This window comes from Necator americanus, chromosome V (genome assembly GCF_031761385.1).
Source record: "Necator americanus strain Aroian chromosome V, whole genome shotgun sequence".
NCBI classification, from domain to species: Eukaryota; Metazoa; Nematoda; class Chromadorea; order Rhabditida; family Ancylostomatidae; genus Necator; species Necator americanus.
Genome location: NC_087375.1, coordinates 33,639,079 through 33,661,995, shown reverse-complemented (window position 1 = coordinate 33,661,995; position 22,917 = coordinate 33,639,079). Strand labels below are relative to the sequence as shown.

Below are 22,917 nucleotides of genomic sequence, written 5' to 3'. Positions count from 1 at the left end.
TTGAATGCTAGCGCTTTCAAGTGTTAGACTCAAATGGGGGCGAGTTCCCGTGTAATACAGAATCCTTTTTGCAGTTCAACTTTGGGCCCCTGAAGAGGATGCAAAACGAGACAGCGACTGGATTGGAGATGGGACTATGGCGAACATGTCATGTCGTTTTGACCCACTTATAGTAATGGGGCGCGCAAGCCTCCGGAAGTTGACCGTTTTGACTCAACTATATGTTTGCACGCCAATATCGTGAGACTGTCTTCAGAATCTTCTTCCTTATGACACCCTAACCTATGAACACCTATGGCAGTGGAGTCATGTGAATTCCTTCTGCGCTTCAGATGTTCTTTAACTCAAACACATAGGGATTTGGCCCATTCTCCTCTATATTCATCGCCGCACTACATACAGAAGATCAGATAAACAACGCAATAACTCATGCAACCGCCTTCTTTGTTATTAGGACATATTGTCCAGTCCGGTATAGTGCCGAAACGGTCATATCAGAATCTTCAAGATTTGTCTTCCTCAGATACCGTCGAATGACATTACATTACTTTGCAGCCTTTATTGACCACGATTTTCGTTGCAAGCTCCATTGATTTTTGTCTTTCCTCTGTACTAGTGCACATGGAGATTGCTGTGTGGAACAACCGACCTCTTGTGTTTGTTGAGCAGAAGGATAGTGAACTATGTCATTCTTGTTACTGGATTCGTGGTATCACTTTGTTATGTGCGTTCTGTTTGAGGTTGAGATATGCACTTGAACAGTGAGAAAGGGGAACTATCCTCCTATAGCATTATTTTATTAGGTTGAGTCGAAAGTTCTCGGACAATGTGGTAGTGATGACTTCTGGAGATCATCACTCAGCAAAGAGCTGACAAAAATGGATGAGTTAGCTACCGTTTGATAGAGTATAAAAGGCTCTTCAAAGCGTAGGTTAACAATTACACTGAGCTAGTTCCCTTCCTGTTACCATGTCGCGCAATTTCAAGCCGTCGTCACTCCACCTCCGCAACGTCATACTCTTTCTCCATCTATCTGGGCAAGAACCCGCGGATATCGATAGACGTCTCAAGGAAGTTTACAAGGAGCACGCCGCCGCTAGGAGTGCCGTCTACATGTGGCACTCGAAGTTCACATCGGGCGACTATTCCATCGAAGATGAAGACCGTTCGGGACGCCCGATGGAGTTGGATTTGGGCTTGCTGCGGAGACAGGTGGAAGCCGATCCGTATCAAACCACTTGCGAACTGGCAGTCGCTCTTGGGGTGAATCAAACCACAGTTGTTCGCGGATTGAAGTCAATCGGCAAGGCGCGAAAACTAGGTCGATGGGTACCACATGCTCTGACGCAGTATGAGATGGACTGCCGCGTTAATACGGCACTTTCTCTCCTCACGCTCAAGCGCACCCACACGTGGCTTGAGCACCTAGTCACCGGAGGTGAGAAGTGGATTGACAATGGGTTGACAAAGGTACGGATGCAGAAGACGTCTCTAAACTCAACGTACACGCCAAAAAGATTATGCTCTGCATCTGGTGGAGCGTACACGGCGTCGAATACTGGGAGCTGATCGCTGAGGGATGTACAGTGATCGCAGACGTCTACGTTGAGCAACTGAGGAATCTGAAGGCAAATCTCGAAAATGCACGCTCACAACAGTGCGAAGTCTACTTCCACCACGACAACGCTTGCAAGAACGACCAAGGCTGAAACTGATGAAATTCGGTCGGACCATTTTGCCACACCCGCCCCAGACCTGACTACCTCGGATTACCACCTTTGTTCCTATATCCAATGTCATCTGGATGGTCGAGACCTCCAAACCCGCGACGACATCAAAAAGGCACTCGAGCAGTTCTTGAAGGACAGTCCCCAGCGTTCAGGAGCAAAGGCATCTACGATCTGCTTAAACGTTGGCAGAAGACCGTCGATGCCAATTACCCATACTTCGAATGATTCACAGTTGTCGTTTGAAAACTGCAAAGTAAATAAAAATATTGTCAATTTGTCCGAGAACTTTCGACTCAACATAATATGTGCTCTAATTTAGTACGTTGAAACAATTGACCACCTTATCACACATCAGAATAAAGAATTACTTGCTGTGATTATCGAAGGAGGATGAGATACGTAGTGATGATGGAAATTCTATAGTAGGAGGTCGTTATAATTGGAGTTTCACCATCACTTATATCTCAGTAAAGAATGACTAGGTGAGCTTAACATGCGTGTTCTACCGCACTAAGTAAATTACATCAAAGCGGGACCACTATACACTATTCCAAGGTCAACGAGCAGAGTAGCATTTGAGATCTTTCAAAAAAAGTTTATGCAGTGGAAGACAGCAGTGCTTTCAGGCATTGGGTTTTTGTCAAGCAAGCGATAACTCAGACCTGGCTCGTCAGACGGACTTTCTTAATCCTGAGGTTATCCGAATCACAAGGGAGCTAAGGTAAGTCTTCTTGCAACACGTTTCATGATCCGGGACGCAAAATCCTGACTTTTTCTTCCCTTTCCATTTATTCTTCATTCAAATCTGCTTTTTTAAGTAGAGGATAGCTCTTTTCAATTAGCAGGGAAGACAGCAAGCCTATTTGAATGGAATTTACTTAGTACTTAAAGTTGAATAAAAGTATAATTTGCATTTACTCTGTAGTCACTATTTGCGCTACAGGTTCTCTTGGGAATGACTAACTCTTCTTCTTGAAAAAAAAAATGGTTCAGATGTCTCGACTGCAATCCCAATTACTCGAGACGAAAAAACACGTTTTAAAAAGCTTATATCCTAGAAGTTTGCTGTTCCCTAAGTAAAGTTGCACATTGCAGTCAACATATGCATATATCGACGAGCAGGTTCTTCATAAACGAGAGGACATTTCGACATAGAGGGAAGTTGCGGCTGGTCGACATAAGTGCAACAGACGGGTCTACACTTACTATAAATTCCACTGTGTCTGCTAACGAGGTCGTCCGTGATGTGGCAGCACTTTGTAGAAGGACAAGTATGTGCTTATTGGTTTCAGGTCATAACGAGCTGACTTCTGTTGCAATTGCATGGGTTATTGCTCCGGTCTAAACGGGTGGTGGAACCTCGCCAGCCAGATTATAGCTGGCAAAGGTCCTTTCACGAACCCTCACCCTTACGCACTGAAACCACAAAACCAGTCAATTGGACTCGACCGCATGTCCAATCATTTCGAATGAGGAAAAAAGTCGAAGAAAACATTAGGCTAAAAACCCTTGGTGGTCTAGCGTTGGCTCTGGGACTCACACATACATTACACCTTACACATATTCCAAATATTGATGAGACTTTGGAAAACTTCAACTGTCATAAAGCAGCTTTGGCAGAGAAGTTCCCATCTACCGCCGCAGTACATCACCATAACGTCAAGAATAAAAATAGAAATAAAATAGAAATAGAAAAAGATGTGCATGTATGGTACGTATAGTAGGGTCCAAATGACAAGAGATATGGTGAAGGTTCGCAAGCGAGTGCGCTCGAAGCGGCGCGGTGGAACGTAGCAGTTAGGATCGAATGGCGACCACTGCTAGCACCTTCCATCGTTAGAGTTTGCGATGGGCCCACGTCGACTCCAACCGCTACGCTCCACCACGCCGCTTCTAGCGCACCCGCCTACGTAACTACACTATGATTCATGTCGTTTTGACCCGACTATGTATACCTCACTCCCTCTTTTTTTGGCAGATTCTGACTTGACTTGCGATTCTCACTGCAGTTGAAACATTCGAAGAGAGGGTTCAAATATCCGAACATCGAAAGCTAGCAAAACAACTAATAATGAGGCCGAATTGTAGCGTCGAAACGGCATGAAGCACGTACGGAATTGCGTACGCGGCTTCTCTCGAGGCGCTTCGGTGCAGCGTAGCGACTGGGAGCGTGGTGAAACCCTTGCTGGCACCACACATCGCTGCGGTCCCACCTCGGTTCCATTTGCTGTTCCCACCGCGCCGTTTCGACCACGTACGCAAATGCACCGCAACTACGCTCGTTTTGACCCGACTATATTTTACGCCGAGCATTTTTCTGCAGAAAAAAACAACTGTAGGAAAAGTTCTCCTAATAGGCTAGTATTGCCTCTGATTCTGTTAAAATGCAGTTTTGTGTGCTTGTAAGAAAGGCTGAGACAACACGTATATGTTTCAAAAAGAGAATATTCATACACCACAGTTTCATTATCACTGCATTTCAGAGCATTGTTCATCATTTTCTTGTGAATTGAGCGATTTCGCAGAATTTGGTAAAGAAAAGGAGCTGATCATTCCGAGGGATCTGACAATAATGAACATAGGTGAAACAATCAAGTAAGCACTCTATTCGTTCTAATTTTCTGATGGTTTGAGGTTTCGCTCTAACGTTAATGTCCTACACAACAGATTTGTCCAAGCTAATTGTTATTACAGACCATGTCTTCGGTAGATTTTTAATCACAATTTCCAGGTTTTCATGTGCCTCCCCCGAAAGTAACACTGTCATAACATTCAGCTGTGGAGAGAGAGGATATATTCGACCACATCCAAGCCAAGTCAACTGTAAAGTAAAAGGTGGTTTAGCGAAATTGCACCTGAATTGATATTCGGCTGAGAGATGAACTCGAAACGATGATACGCCGCCTTTTCTCCAGAGTGAGACCAACACGAGGTAGACGAACTAAAAGTAACGATAACGACCTTAAGCCTGGTGCAGTAGCATATGTGACGGAAGCGGTGGTGAAGCGTGAAAGCATTGCTTACGAAGTTGGACCATTACTAGTTTCACTCTGCACTGCTGCAGTGATGAGTGGGGCTTACGGGTCCCATCTCGATCGCAACTGCTAGTTCCGTTGCGTCGCCGTTTCCCAGATTTTTAATAGTTTTGACCCTATCACACAACTTCGTTTACTTGGGGTTCGATGATACATGAAACAATGCGATCTTTTATGGAGCGCTGCTAGACTGAATGCACCGGAGAACCGATGTGTGAGACAATGAGAATCGTGTCGATGAGAATTCGGCATAAAATTTTGGTGTGTTTCAAGTATACGTTGCAAATGTATACGCAGGTTTCCAAGTAATTCTTGGACGAGCATCAACGAACATTTTTTCGTTGAGAAATTTTTGGTATTTCAGATACAAATGAAGATCTTGAGGGCGTTGAAATTTCCTGGAATACAAAGGTACAGACGTCTTGTGAGAAGTGTCATGCTTTGGGAACTGCGTCGTGTTCTATAGAGCCAGAAGGATTCTCTTGTATTTGTAACGAAGGATGGACGGTAGGTAAATATTTCGAAGTGCAATGCAATGTTGTGCAATTCGTAGTAAAGTTTTCGTACGGTTCCCTTCGAGGTTCTTTACTTGCTAGAAATTATATTTTCTTTATATCTTTATTTCCAGGATCAATTGATTAGCAATCTGGCATTTCAGTATGTGCCACCTACGCAATCTTCTTAGCTTAACTAGAAGAACATTCAGTTATCTCAAAACATCACCAAAGTTCAGAGAGAAAATGCTCGGCCAAAACACATAGGAAGACGATATGCTTCGCGCTAAGTTACTCTGGGATATTGAACCTACGACCCTGGATGGGAAAATCCCAAGTGGATTGATACGCCAGTGACTTTATCTTTATCTTCATCTTTATTAGTTAATATTCCTATCCAAAGTGTGGTGCGACCGTTAAAAACATGCACGCGCAAGGGAGTGCGGTGAGATATTGAATTTCCCACCTCACTCCCTTACGACCCCCCTCCCTAGCAACCGATCCTCCCTCTACGACCCTCGATGGGAAAATCCCATCACACATTTGACCCTGAATGGGATCGTTTCAACCGTGATCCGATTGTGGGTAACTGGTCGCCACGTGCCAGCGTTCGAGATGGCGCTGCGAGACCCTATTTCAACTTCACAGCCCGACTGTAGCTGAGCGAGGTTTGTGCGTGGAGGTTTTTAACGGTCGCAACACACTTTGAATAGGAATATTAACTAATAAAGATGAAGATAAAGATAAAGTCACTGGCGTATCAATCCACTTGGGATTTTCCCCTCGAGGGTCGTAGCGGGAGGATCGGTTGCTATGTGCCAACGTGTTTTACTGGAATCCGTAATCGATGAGGTTTTGGAACGCGTGTTGGCCTACAGAATGACTTGCGGGGGCCAGCCGATGATCAAGTCAGTGTTTTTATCCTTCTAGACAAGTCTGGTACCAATTTATCGACCCCGGAGGGATGAAAGGCTTGGTTTCGAACCCTCGACCGTGTGGCTACAACGGACCTCTAAACAACTGCGCTACACCCGTCCTGTTAAATAATAGTAAAGAATAAGTAATAATAAGAATAAGAATAATAGAATAGTAAAGAATAGTAATGTACAAGATTCTGTGGAAGCCTATGTGCAAGAAATAAAAGAGAAAGAGGATTTTTGCCTATGATGTCAACTAATAGAATATTTCGTTTAAGGGACATCGATGTTTTAGTGCCCCAGATATGTGTAAATTGCAAAAATGGAATTGTGGACAAAATGGCAAATGCGTGACAACAATCGACCAGGTACCTTTTTCTGCAGTAATCTACCTGTAAAACACTTGTCTAGAGATCTCACACGACAGCACAACCACAATCGGGCGCCAGATCCACATAAGACATAAAGCAGCCATCTCACTTTGGTTTGTCCTGTTTCAGGCATACTGTGCTTGTGACGAGGGCTTCGGTGGAACTCATTGTGAGATATCGAAGGTCCATATGTCATTTAATGGACAAAATGAGGTAAGAACTATAGAAGTGATGGTATTCCACCTGAACTTCGAGATATTTATTCATCTTGGTGATGAGGGGAGGGGGACGGTCGTTAGGTACCCGCAGCCGAGTAAGTGCCTGCAGAAGAGGCTGTCGGTAGGCCAGAGCAGGCATATTTTAATCCACCTATGATCACTAAGCCACGCTCGTCCATCACAACTTCACTGAGGTGATGTGCCGTGTTTGTGTTGCAATTAAGTGATAGAGTTAACTTCTGAGTTGGTGATTGAATGGTAAGAGTATAAAGGATAAAGTGTGTGGCGTTAACCAATCCGCTTGGAATGCACCACCGCCACAATTTAGAATCGTTTGAGGTTTTGAAACCCATAACTAACCTACAATGAATTGCGGGGGCTAGACGATATATAAACTCAGCGTTCTTATCTTCCCAGACATGTCTGATGTACTAATATTGCTGGGTTGAGACATTCTCCCTTGCTCTCTTTGGCTTGTACTGTACTTGTACAGCGTGTAAAATCGTCCACAGAGCAGAGTTATCATTCCTACGTGACAAATGGCTTCCCCATTTGAAAAGCAGAAAAACATTTGAGAAGGCGGTAGTTCATCAATCGACAGATCATTACCAGAAATGAATAGCTGAGTTAGTCTGGGCCCTAAAAATTAAGCGCTATCCTTAGAGGAATGTCTGATGTACTAATATAGCTGGGTTGAGGTAAGAGTATAAAGGATAAAGTCGTGATATGTTGGTTAAAGCTACTAAAAAAAAGGAAGACAGACCCGGAACAACCTCTGCTTTAACTATAACAAACCTTCCAAACATGCTTACAAGAAGAGAATAGCTAAGTCATTCCATGTAGGAGTTTCAAAGAAAAAAAAATCGAAAATGGCTTCCACAGCAATCCACGGTCACCAGGAAAGCATGCAAATTATTTAAATTAAGACAATTAATGACTAACAACAAAATGAACTACAACCTTTGTCTTCTATGGACGGTTTTTGCGCAAACTTCAATTTCTCTCATGCACCTTTTTGCGCGCCAAAGTGCAGGCGAAAGAGGGCGCGGCTGAGTGATCCCAGCTACCTTAGCAGCCAAGTCTGGTACCAACTTATCTACCCCGAAGGAATGGAAGGTTTGATTAGCACTGGGACGGGTTTGAACTTCTAATCCATCATGCGGCCATACCGTAGAATCTTATTGACTTTGTCACACCGCCTGACTGGTTAGGTGAGCAATGTATAAAGTACTACCTATTGAACCAAAAAGTTAGCTTAAGTACACGTAGAATTCTAGGGTAAAGTGGGGGAGAGGGCACTCGGTGGAGATCCTTATTTCAGCAGCAGTGGCGCCCTTATTTCTCCAAGTAAATAATCAAATCAGTCGGGGCCCTAAGGCCTAAGCATTAGTCTTAGAGGATCTATGACATGTAAACTTATTTACTAAGAGAAAAAAGCAAGATAGAGCCTCGGGAAATAACGGCCCCACTGAGTGCCCCCTCTTCCCAACGACATTTTCGCCAAATTCTTAATTGGGAGAATTTATGTATTAGGAGAGCAGTGCAAACTAATCGTTTCAGAGTTCATTTATGTCTGCAGGCACTGCTTCAGTTATTGTGCTTACTGCAAGCGAAACATTCTTGATGATAGGAAAGGCTCTTCTCCTCATTCATATTCCACGAATGGAACCGGTGAGCGGTTCTAGAAATGTTGTAATTTTTAACTTAAAAAAAACTTAAAACACAAGTGTAGTCGGGTGGAAGTGCAGTTGCACTCGATTGCACTTCAACAAAATAGTTCTCCGTCAATTCAAATATTTGACTCATGTATTTGTATCTGTACCTACCAACACCGAAATCTAAATCTAAATACCAACACTGGAATCGAAACGGTACGAAGCTCATTGCAGTTGCGTAACCAGCTGCGCTTAAAGCGTTGCGGATGAGCTGGTTGATGGGATCGAGGTGGGACCGTCGGGAACTGCAGCGATGAGTGTTGCTAGCAAGAGTCTCCGTCAATCCTAACTGCTACTTTCCATCGCACCGGTTACGCAGCTGCACCGAGCGAACTTCAGTTGTTTTTTTTTTACTTTTTTACTCGCTATAATTTCACAGGATCCTCAAGCATCATATCAAGAAATCCGCTCAACATTCTTGATGTGCGCTGGTTATCTGTTTTTGTTTCTTCACCATCCTGGTCTACTCCTTTTGGACATGTATAAATGTACTCTTGCGTGGTACGGAACTACTACCTTCTACTCACTAGGTATGTTCATGTGGTCCTGTTCCTCTTATTACTGAAAAAATTCCGTGCACTTATCAGCGTTTTTGCATCCAGCTAGACATAATCAGGTTAAAGGCAGAGGTGTGCTGTAAATGTTGGTAGTTTTAGTGGAATGTTCATTCATAGCAACCTGCGTTATCCTTCTACCTCATTTTCCAATATGGTCCGCTCAGAATGATCTGTAGCTCGGTGCAGTTTCATAAGCTGCTGCGCTCGAAGCGCTACGAACAAGCCCGTGCTGCTATCGAGTTGAGACCATCGCTAGCTCCAGTCAAAGTGCAGAAGTGAGTGGAGCTAGCGAGGATTTCAACAACTGCTCTCTCCCCGGCGTTACTTCGAGTACCACTACTTACGCAATTTCAGCAGCGTTTTGACCTGACTGTATCATATTATCTCGAAAACATTAACTTGCTGTTTAAAAGATACCTTTTTAGAATCCACAACTTACGGGCTGTCATGCATTGCTTAACATTTTGCAACATTCAGGGTGAAAGTTGTGAGTCTGGACGATAATTTTTACAGTGCCGCTGAAAAAAAAAACAAAAACGTTTTTGCGAACCCTTAACCACAAAACTTTATTGTCACACAACGTAGAGTTTGAAACAAATGTCTGTATTAGACGCTAAAGTCGGCGTAGCAAAGTAGCGAGACGTGGGCGATAGAGATACTGTCAAGTATACATACACATAGTAGGGTCTAAACGACGTGAAGCGCACTGTAGTTGCGTATGCGGCTGCGCTCAAAACGGCGCATTGAAGGACCGTTGGAATCGAATCGTGCTAGCAAGGATCCTCCCTCCAATGTTAATCGCTGCGCTCCACCACGCTGCTTTGAGAGTATCCGCCAAGGCAACTCCAACGTGCTTCATATCGTTTTGGCTTTACTATACATATTTCCGAATCACACTGTCCTTGCACACAGCTAGAGTGAGGTGCAAGTTGGAGAAAGGCATTTAGTTATTCACAACAAGCGAATAAGTAGAAAATGAGAGGACGAAGATGAAAATATTATAATATGTTTATTTGGAACTAATTCTTCCAAAAACACTATGAAAAAATGAATGAAACGCCCTCTGCATTGAAATTTAGGCCTTAAAAGTTTCGGGTCGAATGCCTCATCCTTTATGATCTACTGTCGTAAACTGTGGTCAGAGCTAAAATCGTCTTTCTGTTCTGCATCGTCGTACTTATAACTCAACTTTAGTGCTTTGTTCAAGTTTTTTCACATTACAATCGTAATACAGCAGCTAGATGTTTCTTAACGTGAAAAATAATTATCTCCGAAGCTCTTATTTCAGCACTCACCACGTACGCTCTTGAAGCGATAAATGCTTACGAGGTCATGATCGTAGAGCAGCGTAACGTTTGGAGCCATAATATCGATGAGAAGAAGTCGTGGTATTACGGCTTTACAGTACGTTTCATTTTAGGAAACTCACTGCGTTCGTTTAGCTACTAGCTGGTTGAAACACCATTATTTAGTTCGATCTAGCTAAATGTGTAGAAATTCCGCTTTCCGCCTCAGTTAAAAGCAAGTACTTTACGTTCATATGCTTTTCTAGTTTCGTCTGCTGTTTTCTTTCGCCGCAGTGGGTGGTGCAGTTGTCGCTGTTGGTATTAGCGCTTTCAGTCAGGTTCGTGCAGTTTCCATTTCTCTTCCATTCAACTTGAAATTGAAATATATGAAAAGAAAGATTTCCACGTAAGCCTTTCTTCAGTAGCCTCGCCAAAGCTTACAACCTGAAATGTAAAGTGACCGGAGGAAGCATGGAATCTTCTGCAACAACTATCCGTTTGTCACGCTGAAGTGCTGTACATTGTTGAGCGAACTCCAACAAGCCGCGGTGTCTAAAAAATCTAAGATATCTCAGTGTACCATTTGTTGCGTGTTAGCTGTGAAGTGAGCCTACAATAACATGGTAGAGAGATTCGGCTTAACGCTGTCAGGAAGCGCTTTTGTACCACAGCGGAATCGCAGAGGACTCAAACTTTGGATTGTAGGTGCCCCCGCATGTACGGAGGCAACTGAAGAGAACAGCAAAGATCCGTTTTATGCTGACAACAATGCTCTGATGTCTAGGATACATAGTAAGCATGTGGTCACTGTTGCAGTCGATGCGAATGCGAAGATGGGAATTGAACAACAATCCGATGTGCTAGGTGAATAATACTGACGTTTAAGGCATGTTCCACGTACCTGAACTGGCCTCGTCATCGCTCCCACGTTCAAGAGCAATCATTGTCACCATCATTGTGGTAAGCATCAACCATTCTGAACATGAACACCTGAAGACCTGCGCAAGCAAAAGATGAGAACTACCAAACTTCAGCTTTACCTCGTTCTGATGAGGTACACTTCCAAGAAACATATCAAGACATCTAAAGCTGTTTGGAACGTCGCTTTCGAGTCTGACAACCGTCCAGTTCTTCACACCGTCACGATACAGGTCCAAAAAAGAAACGGAGGTGTTCTTCTTTGTTCATAAACTGACCTTGCAGGTCTGAAAGACGAAGCGTACAACTGAATTTCGCATACGAGCATCTATTTATGTTGAGTACTGATAAGGAAGAAGCTTTACGATGGAGATTCCTTCACATAGTGTACCGAAGAAAAAGAAACGCTCCCTGTTCTAGAGATGAGGAAGAAGTTTGGTCTTGCATCTGCGGAGACAAGATCCAGGTATGATTCTGTGTGTGCTGCCCGTAGTACTGGTGATTCCAACTAGTAAATGCGAATGAAGCTGCGTCGTCATCTACAACAAGACCGCAAAAAATTAACAAGAGCGAAGGCATTTGAAGAAGCATGGGAGGACAAAACTCTGAAGAAAGCCTGTACCTTACTAAGACAGTGCGGCGTCAAAATGAGAAGATGTTCTCCAGTCCTTGACACTGCTAATGGAGTCGTTGTCGATGCATCATTTGGAGAGCATTTCATCACCTTGCTGAAGCGGCAACCACCATTGGCTCCTCTTCTTGAGCACGCGCAGCGACCGATATACGCTGTCAGCTAAGAACCACCGATAGAATCGAAGAATGTGGTCTTTATTGAAAAGAAGAAGGAATAGAAGTCTTGTTGAGACGACAGAATCAGCGCAGAAATGCTGAAATCTTTCCCTTAATTAGGCATTCGTGAACTAACGAAAATTATCCGTTCAATGTAGATCGATAAATGTATACCTGCCACGTGAAGACACCACATCATCATTCCACTCCAAAAGAAGTTATCCATCAACGAACCCACAAACTATTAAGGAATCTCACTGCTGCGTGTTATACACAAGGTCTCAGAGCGAATCATTTTGGACCTGCTCATCAAACGTCTCGAAGAAATATTGTGCAACGAGCAGGCTAGCTTTTTTCCTACTCTGTTTATGATTGGCCAGGTGTTCATCGTCATTAGAGTGATCAAAATGTGGCTGCGGTATCCGAAGTTGATACAGTTGCTTTTTCAGACAGCACTATTGTACGTAGGGTTCTGAATACAGCGGGGAACGGTCAAGAGGTACCCGTATGATGTGCCGCCGCGTATCCAGGAGGCTAATGAGCGTCGTTAATTGCACCGCGCGTCTCCTGATACCGTCATGATCGCTACAGTAGCCTGGTTGCTCCTCTTGTGCTACGTCTTCAAGACGCCCCGCCTACGCCACCCTCCCCACCCATTTCGCCGCGTCTGCCACTCTTACGACGATTTTTTTCCGCCGCGCTTTTCTTATGATGCGCTTTTAAAGTCGAACGGAAAGGAAAGTACCTGGTATTAGATGTTGTTTGAAGGTCTACATAAAGTGTGCTTGTAACTTAATATAAAGCAAAGGAAGAATGAAATAGTGATATGCCATTTAGAAATGCGAGTGAAAATGAAATTATCCTGTCTCGACTTGTTAGGCGGAAAACACTCATCCATTTCTGGGAATGCGAGATATCTTTCAAAAAATGTCTCACTGATCGGTGTTATGCTATCTTTTTTTTACTTTTTTTCCCTCTAATGATTTCTTTTTGTTTATCTAGCTGGGTAAAACTGGCATCCAACGATTAACGAGGCGCGAATAATGCCTCGCAGACATACACTGTACCTAAAGGTATATCTCGAAGATACAAAGGTCTCTGTTCGCCACTAATACAGCTAACCTGTCATATTGATTTTATGCAGAGAATAGATAGAAATGGAGCGATAAAACGAAAGAAGTTTGAAGAGCCATACAAAGGTCTGTTATATAAAACTGTATAAGACGTACAAGCAAGTATTAAAATATGTCAAATATTGGTATATTTCAATACTTGCTATACATAAACATTATATCTATGTAAAATTTTGAAAAGGTAAAATGTAGAAAGGAGTTAAAGAATGTATACAAAGTAATAAGCGCATAATGTTGCTGTTATTATAACTGCCGCAGTTGAAAGTTGAACACGAATTCGTTGAATGGCATCGTGACAAACACATACTTATGCACTGCTAGTTTATATAGAAAACTTAGGGCATGAAATGTGTTAAATTATGAGATGTTTGAAAATATATGCGTGTTATTCTTTTCCCTGCAGCATCTTTTTGAAATAATTTTTACTTATTCTTCTCCTTTATTCCCAATAATATGCGCTTAGTTTACTATATCCGTACATCAGAATTCGCCTCGGCAATTCGTTCTTCACTCCTCCCCTTCAAAATTCGCACAATCCACCACTTCGTCGCGGCGCGAACGTCGCGCGCGGCGTTGATTAGAGCAATAGGGAGGCGGGGTGTAGGTGATCTCAGGCGGTCGTGAAGAATGTCTAGCTGGTGGAGCGGCAGCCGTAATTACGCGGAGGCGCGCGGTGCCGAAGGGAGGACAGAGCGGTCAGCCGGTTTTCACGGGTACCTCTTGTTCCGCACCCGAATACAGCGCGTTAGTGAGGTGTTCCCACATGCACTTTAAAATACTTTGTCGTTTATTCGGCAACTGCTAGCATCAGTATTTTGGTAGCCGATATAACACTGTTCTGTGGTGTACTTGTGAGATCTAAGGACTCTATTATTTTTGTGCTTAAAAAATGTTGCTTGTATCCCTCTAAATTTGAGGTGACTACACAATGGACCTGTATGGGCATCTACTCGCAGAGCTCTACAAATTTATGGCTTCCATTAGTGCTTCTGGATTTAATACTTACATTAGCTGCTAGTACTTATTCGTACAAAGCATCATTTATTCAATGGTATCTACCGCAATACGAGGAGAAAATGGAGAAGAATGCAGAGAAATTGGATTTGGCTGCGTGGAACAACGTAGATAAGGTAAAAATCTTGGGGAGAAGCAGAGTGGATTTCTTTTTTGTTCACATTTTAAAGCAGTTCCGTTTGGTAAGCGTTCTACAGTAAACTAAAAGAGTATCAATTCTAAATCAAAGATTCATTGGTCATCTACTTTCGAACATCCACAATTAACATTTTGAATTAGTGTAAACGGGATATTTACTTCACGTTCATTGGACCGTGGCTGCTGTGTGGAGTGTGGGTCCTACAGGCGGCATCAAGCTACCGGACGATGGACACGTTTCTGAATCTGTACGTTTTAGTTTGCTTCTTTTTATACTCGTTTTTTTTTTCTTGGAATATGAAGGGAAGCTTCAAAGCTCTGTTCCATCCGTACAATTCAATATCATGGCTATTGGAAGAAGCACCTATGAAAGCCACCACCACACAGTGCTTATTTGACACTCGTCTGTAACAAACTCGATTACAGGCTAACGGTGATAATTCCACTAATTTATGCCGCCTGCAATATCCTCCAATCTGTGGTCACTACTCCAACGGTTCATCGTATTACCGCGTTTCACAATGTTGAAGGGTGGTAAATGTTCACTGCCAAATTACAGATCTATAGCGCAGCCATCCAGCTGGCAATGAGAGCAATGCCTGAAAGTATATCACCTGAATGTGACCCGGTAACTATGTGGACAAAAAGGGAAGTCCTGGAAAGGAGCAAAATTAGGAAATCAGGAGGAAAAGTTGAGGGTCTACAAAACAATGCTATGTATCCGTGGACTCCCGCGTTTGAGGTGAGCATTCGCTTTATTGCTTTCCATGCCCGAATCTCTTTGGACATGCACGGTTTAGTGAACTTTCAATTTTCGATATTGAAGGATTACCTCCCAAAAAGCAAACGTGCTCGCATAAGAAGATGTTGGATGCGTACCTACGCTAGGCTGAGGATAGAAGAGGAAAGCAGGACTAAATCCGAACTTATCTGGGTCGATTATTATTTTTTCAATATCGACAAATTCATTTTCCAGTATAATATCGAATGCTTATATAGCACATTCGACTCAAATTAGAGATAGAAGCTATTTAAGGGAGTGTTCGTTAAGGAGATATATGACCACGGTATTTACGAACGCAGTAAACCTGTCCTAGATCAACTAAGGTCAGTTTCATGCTTCATATACATATCTTTGTGACAAGTACTAATTTGCATAGCTGTATTTTCCTTTTTCCGTTGACACTAAGCGTATCTGCTTATTTCTTCAGAACTGAATCTATCGTTTTCAGTTTAATAAGGATTATAATCTAGCAGGTTTTTGTCAACAAAGACGAGTTAAATGAGTTCTAACTCTTTGAGAATATTGAAAGAATTTTTCAAAAATACGCAGAAATTCTCATATTTCTTGGTAGCTCCGCGAATACAGTTGCAAAGATATCTGCCAATAACTATACCAATTAGAGTGCTGCTCCCTGACAAAGAAACACAGCCGGAAATATGTTCATTCCTTAAAGAAAAATTTCTAATGTTTTAGCAAATAGTCTGAGCGCTAGATTATTTTTTCAGTACATGCTACGAATGCTGCTACGTAATTAACACGTTAGTCTCTCCAAAACAACCAGCCGTAATTACTACCAGTGTAGGAACAAGGGTATCGATTTCGAATTGCATGCACGAGTTTGTACTCCTGTAACTATTATAATTAGGAACAGATTCAAAGGACATCAGTGATAGTTTCGAACGCAGAGTTAATCTAAGTTATTGTTTGATCTCCGGCACAAATCATTGGCATGAGGCTGGCCGCAGAGTTCATAGACGCGCGGGCTCGACGGCTGATCACGCCGCCTGAAAACATCGGCAGAAGAAGTTACCAACCGCCACTGATACGTTCAACGTGTCACCGAAAAGCGAGCAGGAAATGAGGCAAAGAAATAGAAAGATACTTATAGAGGGGAGAGGAGTGTAGTCCACAGTTCAGGTAATGCAGGAAGTGAAATAATGAAATAATGGATAATAACGGATGAAATATTAGTATTGCCGGTGAATAGGAGTTTGAAGTGGCTGTAAGTAGCAAACCTTATTCTTCCAATTCGTTGTCGTATCCTCATCCCTAGCCGTGCTCAAATGATGGTATGGAAGAGTAGCGGTGGTAGGTATGTACGCAATGTTGCAGTTGGTGTACTGGGATCGACCCTTCGACGGCATTGAAATAGACAGGTGATCAAAGTTTTTTGTACGCAGAAGTTTTGCATTGACACTCTGAAACACCAACCGCACAGTCGCTATCCCATCCAAAGAGGCGCGGATTGGCAGCTCAGAGCCACCTTCCTGGGTTGATCCCGACTAGATACTGTAGAGGAGCTGATCGAATCATAATCGACTGTTGAAGGTATTAATGGTGGCTCTTTTCATGCGCGACCAGCGGCGGCCCTCGAAACGCGCCAACTCCGCTGTTGTGAACTCTGCAGAAGCCTAAGTCGTCTAATTTTAAGTCCGTTAGAAAGATGTAATGGGCATAGCCTCTGTATTTGGAGCAACTACATTTTTGTACGCTTGAGTTTTTTAGATATCTGTTCAAATGTTGGGTTGTTCAAACGTATCGGAGAGACCCGAAAAAGGACAGCGACAGCGTGCAACCAAGGCGAACTCGCGTTGATGAAGAAGTAAGCGAATAATAGGAGAACAGCATGTTTTACGTTTTTATTTCGCAGTACTTTGTAAGATCAGTTTGCTGGATTATGAAGCTGTAATGCACGGAACTAGTTAATGACTTTTAAACGAGTATTTTTAGCTGGAGTACCTTCTGTCTAACTACTACAAAGTGCTTAACAGTTTGAGTGTCTTTAGACGCAGTTCTCCCAGTCACATCCAAAAAAGTGATTACTGTGTAAGTGCTGTTGCGGAAGATACACGTTTTATTATATGGTATCTTTTACTGCATACGCAGACAAGGTTAATTATCAAAAGCCCAACCAGTGTTTTACTGTTTACTTCTTTGTTTTGATTTTATATCAACAACCTTTGATTTAGAACTCAATTGAGAACTACCTTAAAACATGTGACACATATGATCCTTTCCTAATGTGTATGATAAATTCACTGGATAGGAACGGTAACACACAGCAAGTCCCACTTTTAAGAACGCCACTGAAGATGCTTAGCATCCAGGTAGGACTGGTGACATTCCAAAATGATCCACTCATTTTCTCGGTTCTTTAAGGTGCTAGACAATATGCAGCTTGCTTCAGAGGAGGAGAACACAATTTCCCACCCAAACATGTAAGCGATAACATTATTACGCAGGGATCGGTTCCTTTGAGGACCGCAATAGGTGTTCAATGAAAAAGAACCGTAGTTGGGAAAGATGTTATATTTTATAGTATAATTCGTAATTTTTACATAGTTGTTATTGCATTCAGGAGAAGGAATGCGGAACCTAACTCTCCAACTTGGATGCTAACGAGAGAGGAGAAAACAACGGAAGAGCTACGTGTAATAATACTGACAAATATTTACTTATGTAACGTTTGAAATTAAGGAACTTTTTTTCAGGGGTTTTCTAATCGAGTTTGGGAGATGGCAAAACAAAACTGGGATTATATTCAAAGATCAAAAGCCCTATAAACTCAGCTTCTTTGGAATTTTGCACTTTTCGTTTTCTACTTTGAATCCACTTTGAATCCGTTGGAAATACAGCCATAGAGAACTTTTCTGTGGAGAATATTTTTAGCTAGAGAAATGCTTGCTTTTGTCTAGAAATTGTGGTCGAATCAGTAACGTTGCTGTCTTTTAATAAATAGTATCGTAAATGCAGATGTTGTAAAGCTTCCTACCTTACTAGGTACCCCGAAATGTTTTGTATTTTCTGCTTGGAACCCTATTTGCAAGCTCTTCTCTACTTTCTAGAAGTTGGGAAGCTTTAGCGAATGCATGCCTGAGAGAGTAGTTTGCTCTTCCAGTAATTGCTCAAAATTATCGATTATCTGTGTCCCCATAGGTATCACATCACTTGTGATCACCTTGATTAATGTTGTTCGTCGATTAGATTTAGTAAGCTCCAGTACCACTTCCACTTCTCCCGGTTATTGCCAGAGTCGCTTACTGGACAAGAAACACATCAACTTTTGCTTGAAAGACTTTGTGAAGAACTCCGATCATCAAGTCGGCAGTCTTCCTGTAGTGATTCTTGGTATGTTGTCGCTGAAGCGCATCACGTCCGGTCCACCTTATTTCGCTTTCCCTTGCAAACGCGGAGGTGTCTCTGATTTTCGATCGCTGACGTAGGAAAGATATTAGGATCCCGTCCCTCACTTGGCTGTAGCGGGATACTCGTTCGATTGAGCATTCGATGACGCTCACCGCATTTTTTCCTGATTGCAAATTGCCAGGTGTCTGAAGTATAGGTTAAAGCAGGAAGTACATTGGTGTTAAAGAGCTGAGCAGAGACCCATGCGTTCTTGATATTCTTCACTACGGCTTCGATGCTCTTATACGCTCCACACAGCTCCGCTTTCCCAAGCCACGAGCCGCTCGTTTTTTTCCTGCCCAGATCGGGGGTCAGGTCACTCTTCATGTTCATTTTCCAGTACAAATAAATGAAACCGGTGCATTTGGATATATTGGTTCCGTTGAGCCTGAGCGGAGCATACGAGACCCATAAACAACCCTTTTCCCATAAACACCTTCTTTTGGAGATTCAGCTGAAAACCGATGCATCCACATGTCTCGTCGAATTCGGTCAGGATTCGTTCCCCTTGGTTGATGCTAGGTGTTATCAGAACGATATCATCTACAAAGCGCATATGGTGTAGTCACCGACCATCAATCTTCACACCTAGGCCCCATTCCAACCTTCGCGTTGCATTCTCGAAGTGGCCGTGAATATTTTAGGTGAAAATTTATCACCCTCTTGGAGCTCTTCACGTCGAGATAACGATATTCTTGTGGAATGGTTAAACTCGGTCGCAAAGTTACTATAGAACCCTCGAAGTACCTTTATGTACTGGGCTGGGGGCCACTGGGTGACTCCCACGTCCAAAATAGAGAGGATAAATTCAGGAATTGTGGGTTCCCATAAATGTTCTTGATCGTCATGATGAACTCGGAAAACCTCTCTTCCTCCTCATTCCTTTGGAAGCCGCGAGTTCCGATGTGAGGTTTTTCAGGCATTCTTCCTAGGACAATTTTGGCTTTGAAACCGCCAACTATGACTTGTAGAAGGTATGATCTTCTTTGAGGAACTTCGTAGCTTGATGTTGGAGCGTAAGCGACGAAGACAGTGAAAGGTAAAGTTGAACCACATCTTCTCATCCACAAACGTCCGATCCGGGTCGTAAGCTATTCGAAAAATTGATGTTGATTGTCATCTTCGTGTTGACGAGGACACCAACTCTTCTACTGTCGCGTGTTCCTAGGAACAGTTCCTACCTAGTTTCATATACGGCGTGTAGTGAGTGGCGTCTTCTCATCTCGATCAGTCCGATAACGTCGACTTAATCTTTCTGGACTGCATCATCAGATCTTCGATGGCCGCTTGTAATGCAAGCGGACGTACTTTATAAGTACGGATAACCATCCTAGTCCTTTTTCGCTTCGGTAGCTTAGATGACTCAACTCAACTGCAACTGCGTCCTTACCAACGCTACCGTACTAGGCTTTCCTCAAGAGTAAGGAGACTTTTTTATTACTATGAAATGGGCATAATTTTCAAACCTGTGGGCAGGCTACAGGCCTCTAGTCGCGCTGGTTTGTGGAGAAACGTTGCGTGCTCCCAGACAGGACTAATTACGTTTTTTTTGTTGGAGGATTAAAAGGTTTACCTGGCAGAGAGCTTGATTAAGGCCGGTCCACATCAGTATACGGTTACGAGCAGCCAGGGCAGAAACCGACTCCGTTTCCTGAGTCTATCCTGTTCTCAGGGCAGACAGAAGGTCGCTTCTGGTCCGCGAATAGCCGCCCATGCACCTGTTTCCTGGGGATGGCCCACGTAGCCTCGCGACTGGCCGGCTGTGATCCCGATCCTTGGAGTGAGTGCATATTAAACATTAAAGCTACATTATTAGAAAATTTGCAGTTTTTTTCTCATTCCAGGAAACGTTGGGTTACGTAAGTGAACAACGTGGATTTGAACATAGTCGACAGCAGTGCACAAAAATAATGATATTTGAAGCTTAACATGGCGAATTTCGAGAAAGGGAAAACCAATTCCGATTCATGATCTATTCCATTTTTCTTTTTTTCGCTAGCAATTGCTTCATCTATGACGTAAAAGCAAGGTGCTTTTGGTTATTCTTTGGATTTGTTCAGAAGTCTCGCATAGATACTTTTGAAGACATCCTTGATATATATTTCCAACATCCTATTCTGGATGCAGAACAGATTTCCCTCACTACAAAAGAAGGACCACTAAATTCTTAGACCGGAAGAAGGAGAACTTATTTCGCATTAGGTTCATAACAGAAGAAACCATAGCTTCAAGAGACGCGACGTCAAACTCTTTAATTTTTCATGAAATCCAAGAAGACTGATTTGATTACGGACCCAATGTAAACAAGATTGACTACAAGACGCTCCCTGTGCATACGCATTTGATTACATCAACGTTAGTTCAGCGAATAGTGTTCATAAACCGGCGAGAGTAGAGTCAATAGAACCGAATAAGGAATGTAATAAGCCGAAAAGATGTAGGAATAACAAATTTGTCTAAAGAAATTGGAAGAAAAAAATCCACAACGCCACGACGTTAAATGAGATCTGAAGGTCCAAGAAGAACGCATGGTGGTGTTAATCCTTCCTAGGGTGATGAACTCTTAACCATTTCTGCGTAATCCGATTGCAACAGGCCAGAAACCTACCTTGATCGCAAACGATAGCTCTACCGCTCCACTTCGGGCCGCGTACAGCCGCGTACGCAACTACACCAAACTTTAGGTCATTTTTTTCCGACTGTGGGGACTCTGTGAGTTCAGGTCGTGTTGCGCACATTTAGCGGCAAATCACATTCTGAAACACGAAAAGCGATTGAGGCACGAGAGTGTTACGGAGCGATGGAGCGTTATGTGTTGTGAATTTTATGATGTGACTATTGTGTCACGTTGTGTGACATCGTGACAACGCATAAATCTTGGTGAAGAGATGTTAGCAATGTAAGCAAGAACACCTATACATTGCTAACGTCTACATAGAAGAGAGAAATGCCTCGAACTTTACTTCTTTTACTCACCCGTATAACATATTCACGAAAATTTCCCGCGTAAATTTGTAGTAATGAACGGATTTTGCGCGACTTAGAGAGAAAATTGAAACCTCCTCAGAAAAAGGGTAGAGTTTGATAGCCTCCCGTGGAAACAGGGCGTAAGAATTTGTTATTAATCATTTGCCTTTTTTTTTGCTTGTCTCTTGTTTGCTTGTTTCATTGCTTGGCTTTCCATGTATGCATTCCGTAATCGGACAACCCCGTTAAATTTCGTTCTCTAGCCTCGCTTTTCTGAGGCATAAAGGCATCACCCCACGAATCTGAGGTGGTACGGATTTCAGGTGGAGTATTCGTATACGGCATAGTAGATTATGGAGAGAGGGGGGAGGGAGGTGATTCTGTCCATTTCTTGCTAATTGCCGTAAAAAACGACCCGGAAGATGCGGCGCTTGCACAAGGCTGGCGCGCTCCAGTCGAACTCCCTGTAGAAAATAACGTGCCGGCGAAGCTGTATTTTTCGGGTCGTTTTTTACGGCAATTAGGAAGAAATGGAGGGGATTACCCCTCTGTCCATAATCTACAATCCCGTGTACGAATACTCCACCTGAAATCCGTACCACCCCAGATTCGTAGGGTGATGCCTTTAAAGGTTACCTTTTATGCTCAGCAAAACCTTCACAAATCTTACGAAGAGATGACCAAGACGGTAAGAGCTTATTCAAGTCCGTAGAGACGCGGTGGACGGAGCAGTCCGAGATGGCACCGTCGCAAACTGCAGCGATTGGTGGTGCCAACAAGGGTTCCACTACGCCCCTAGCCGCTACGCTTCACGGATGCGCCTCGAGGGAAGCCGCGTACGCAGTTGCGTACGTGCTTCATGTCGTTTTGACTCTACTATATAAGGTAAACGAGTTTCTTTTTTTTTGTTGTGGTGTTGTTTTGTTTTCGCTAGTCAACCGTATTCTTCCATTCACTTATCTCAGCTAGTTTTTTCAAAGATGAAGAAATTCCTCGTTTCAACTCCTTTTTCTTCACGCATGATCCAGTTTTCCTCTTTGCTGAATGAAAGGGGATCTTGAAATAGTGTTATTAATGAGCGCGATATTTGTATTATTGTTCCTGCTACGTATGGAATTATCGGATTTTCTGAGAGTCAAGGTCAACTTGCATGTGATGTGACAGTTATATGTCTTCTAAACAAAACAGAAGTTCTAATCATCAGTAGTAGTTTGTTCGCTTCTGGTTTACAATTCTCGTAAACTGAGTAGAGAAGAAAATTGATTATTTCAAACTCCCAAGGTAGTGTAATCTGTGGAATCTCGAAGCTCTATCCGAGAAATCTATTCCGAATAGATCCTGCTTCGTAACTTTTTAATCTTCACGTTTTTTTCTGTTTCAGCTGCATTACTGGCGCAAAATTAAGGCGTACATACATTATTTCCGTAGCAGTAGCTGGACAGAATA

The 22,917-nt window shown here is 42.9% G+C and overlaps 1 protein-coding gene across 3 annotated transcripts; it reads left to right on the top strand.

The window, feature by feature from the left end:
- Positions 1 to 969: 969 nt before the first annotated feature.
- On the top strand, positions 970 to 17,882 carry RB195_016035 (uncharacterized protein; the record flags this gene model as incomplete). 3 transcript variants are annotated; one of them, XM_064207007.1, is made up of 24 exons in its annotated part: positions 970 to 1,470; positions 2,357 to 2,451; positions 2,826 to 3,001; positions 4,214 to 4,325; positions 4,462 to 4,565; positions 5,130 to 5,272; positions 6,455 to 6,544; positions 6,677 to 6,760; positions 8,326 to 8,436; positions 8,860 to 9,010; positions 10,326 to 10,441; positions 10,590 to 10,661; positions 14,081 to 14,293; positions 14,457 to 14,563; positions 14,742 to 14,811; positions 14,875 to 15,057; positions 15,142 to 15,249; positions 15,352 to 15,422; positions 16,825 to 16,921; positions 17,050 to 17,145; positions 17,289 to 17,426; positions 17,479 to 17,537; positions 17,678 to 17,750; positions 17,811 to 17,882. In XM_064207007.1, the coding sequence occupies 24 exons, from the start codon at positions 970 to 972 to the stop codon at positions 17,880 to 17,882; spliced, it is 3,042 nt and encodes a 1,013-aa protein (XP_064062888.1). The 3 variants fall into 3 exon arrangements, with proteins under 3 accessions (XP_064062888.1, XP_064062890.1, XP_064062889.1); XM_064207008.1 differs by lacking the exons at positions 970 to 1,470; positions 2,826 to 3,001 and adding an exon at positions 1,642 to 1,983 and having other exon boundaries at positions 4,245 to 4,325; XM_064207009.1 differs by lacking the exons at positions 2,357 to 2,451; positions 2,826 to 3,001; positions 4,214 to 4,325; ... (18 more) ...; positions 17,678 to 17,750; positions 17,811 to 17,882 and having other exon boundaries at positions 970 to 1,569.
- Positions 17,883 to 22,917: the final 5,035 nt, after the last annotated feature.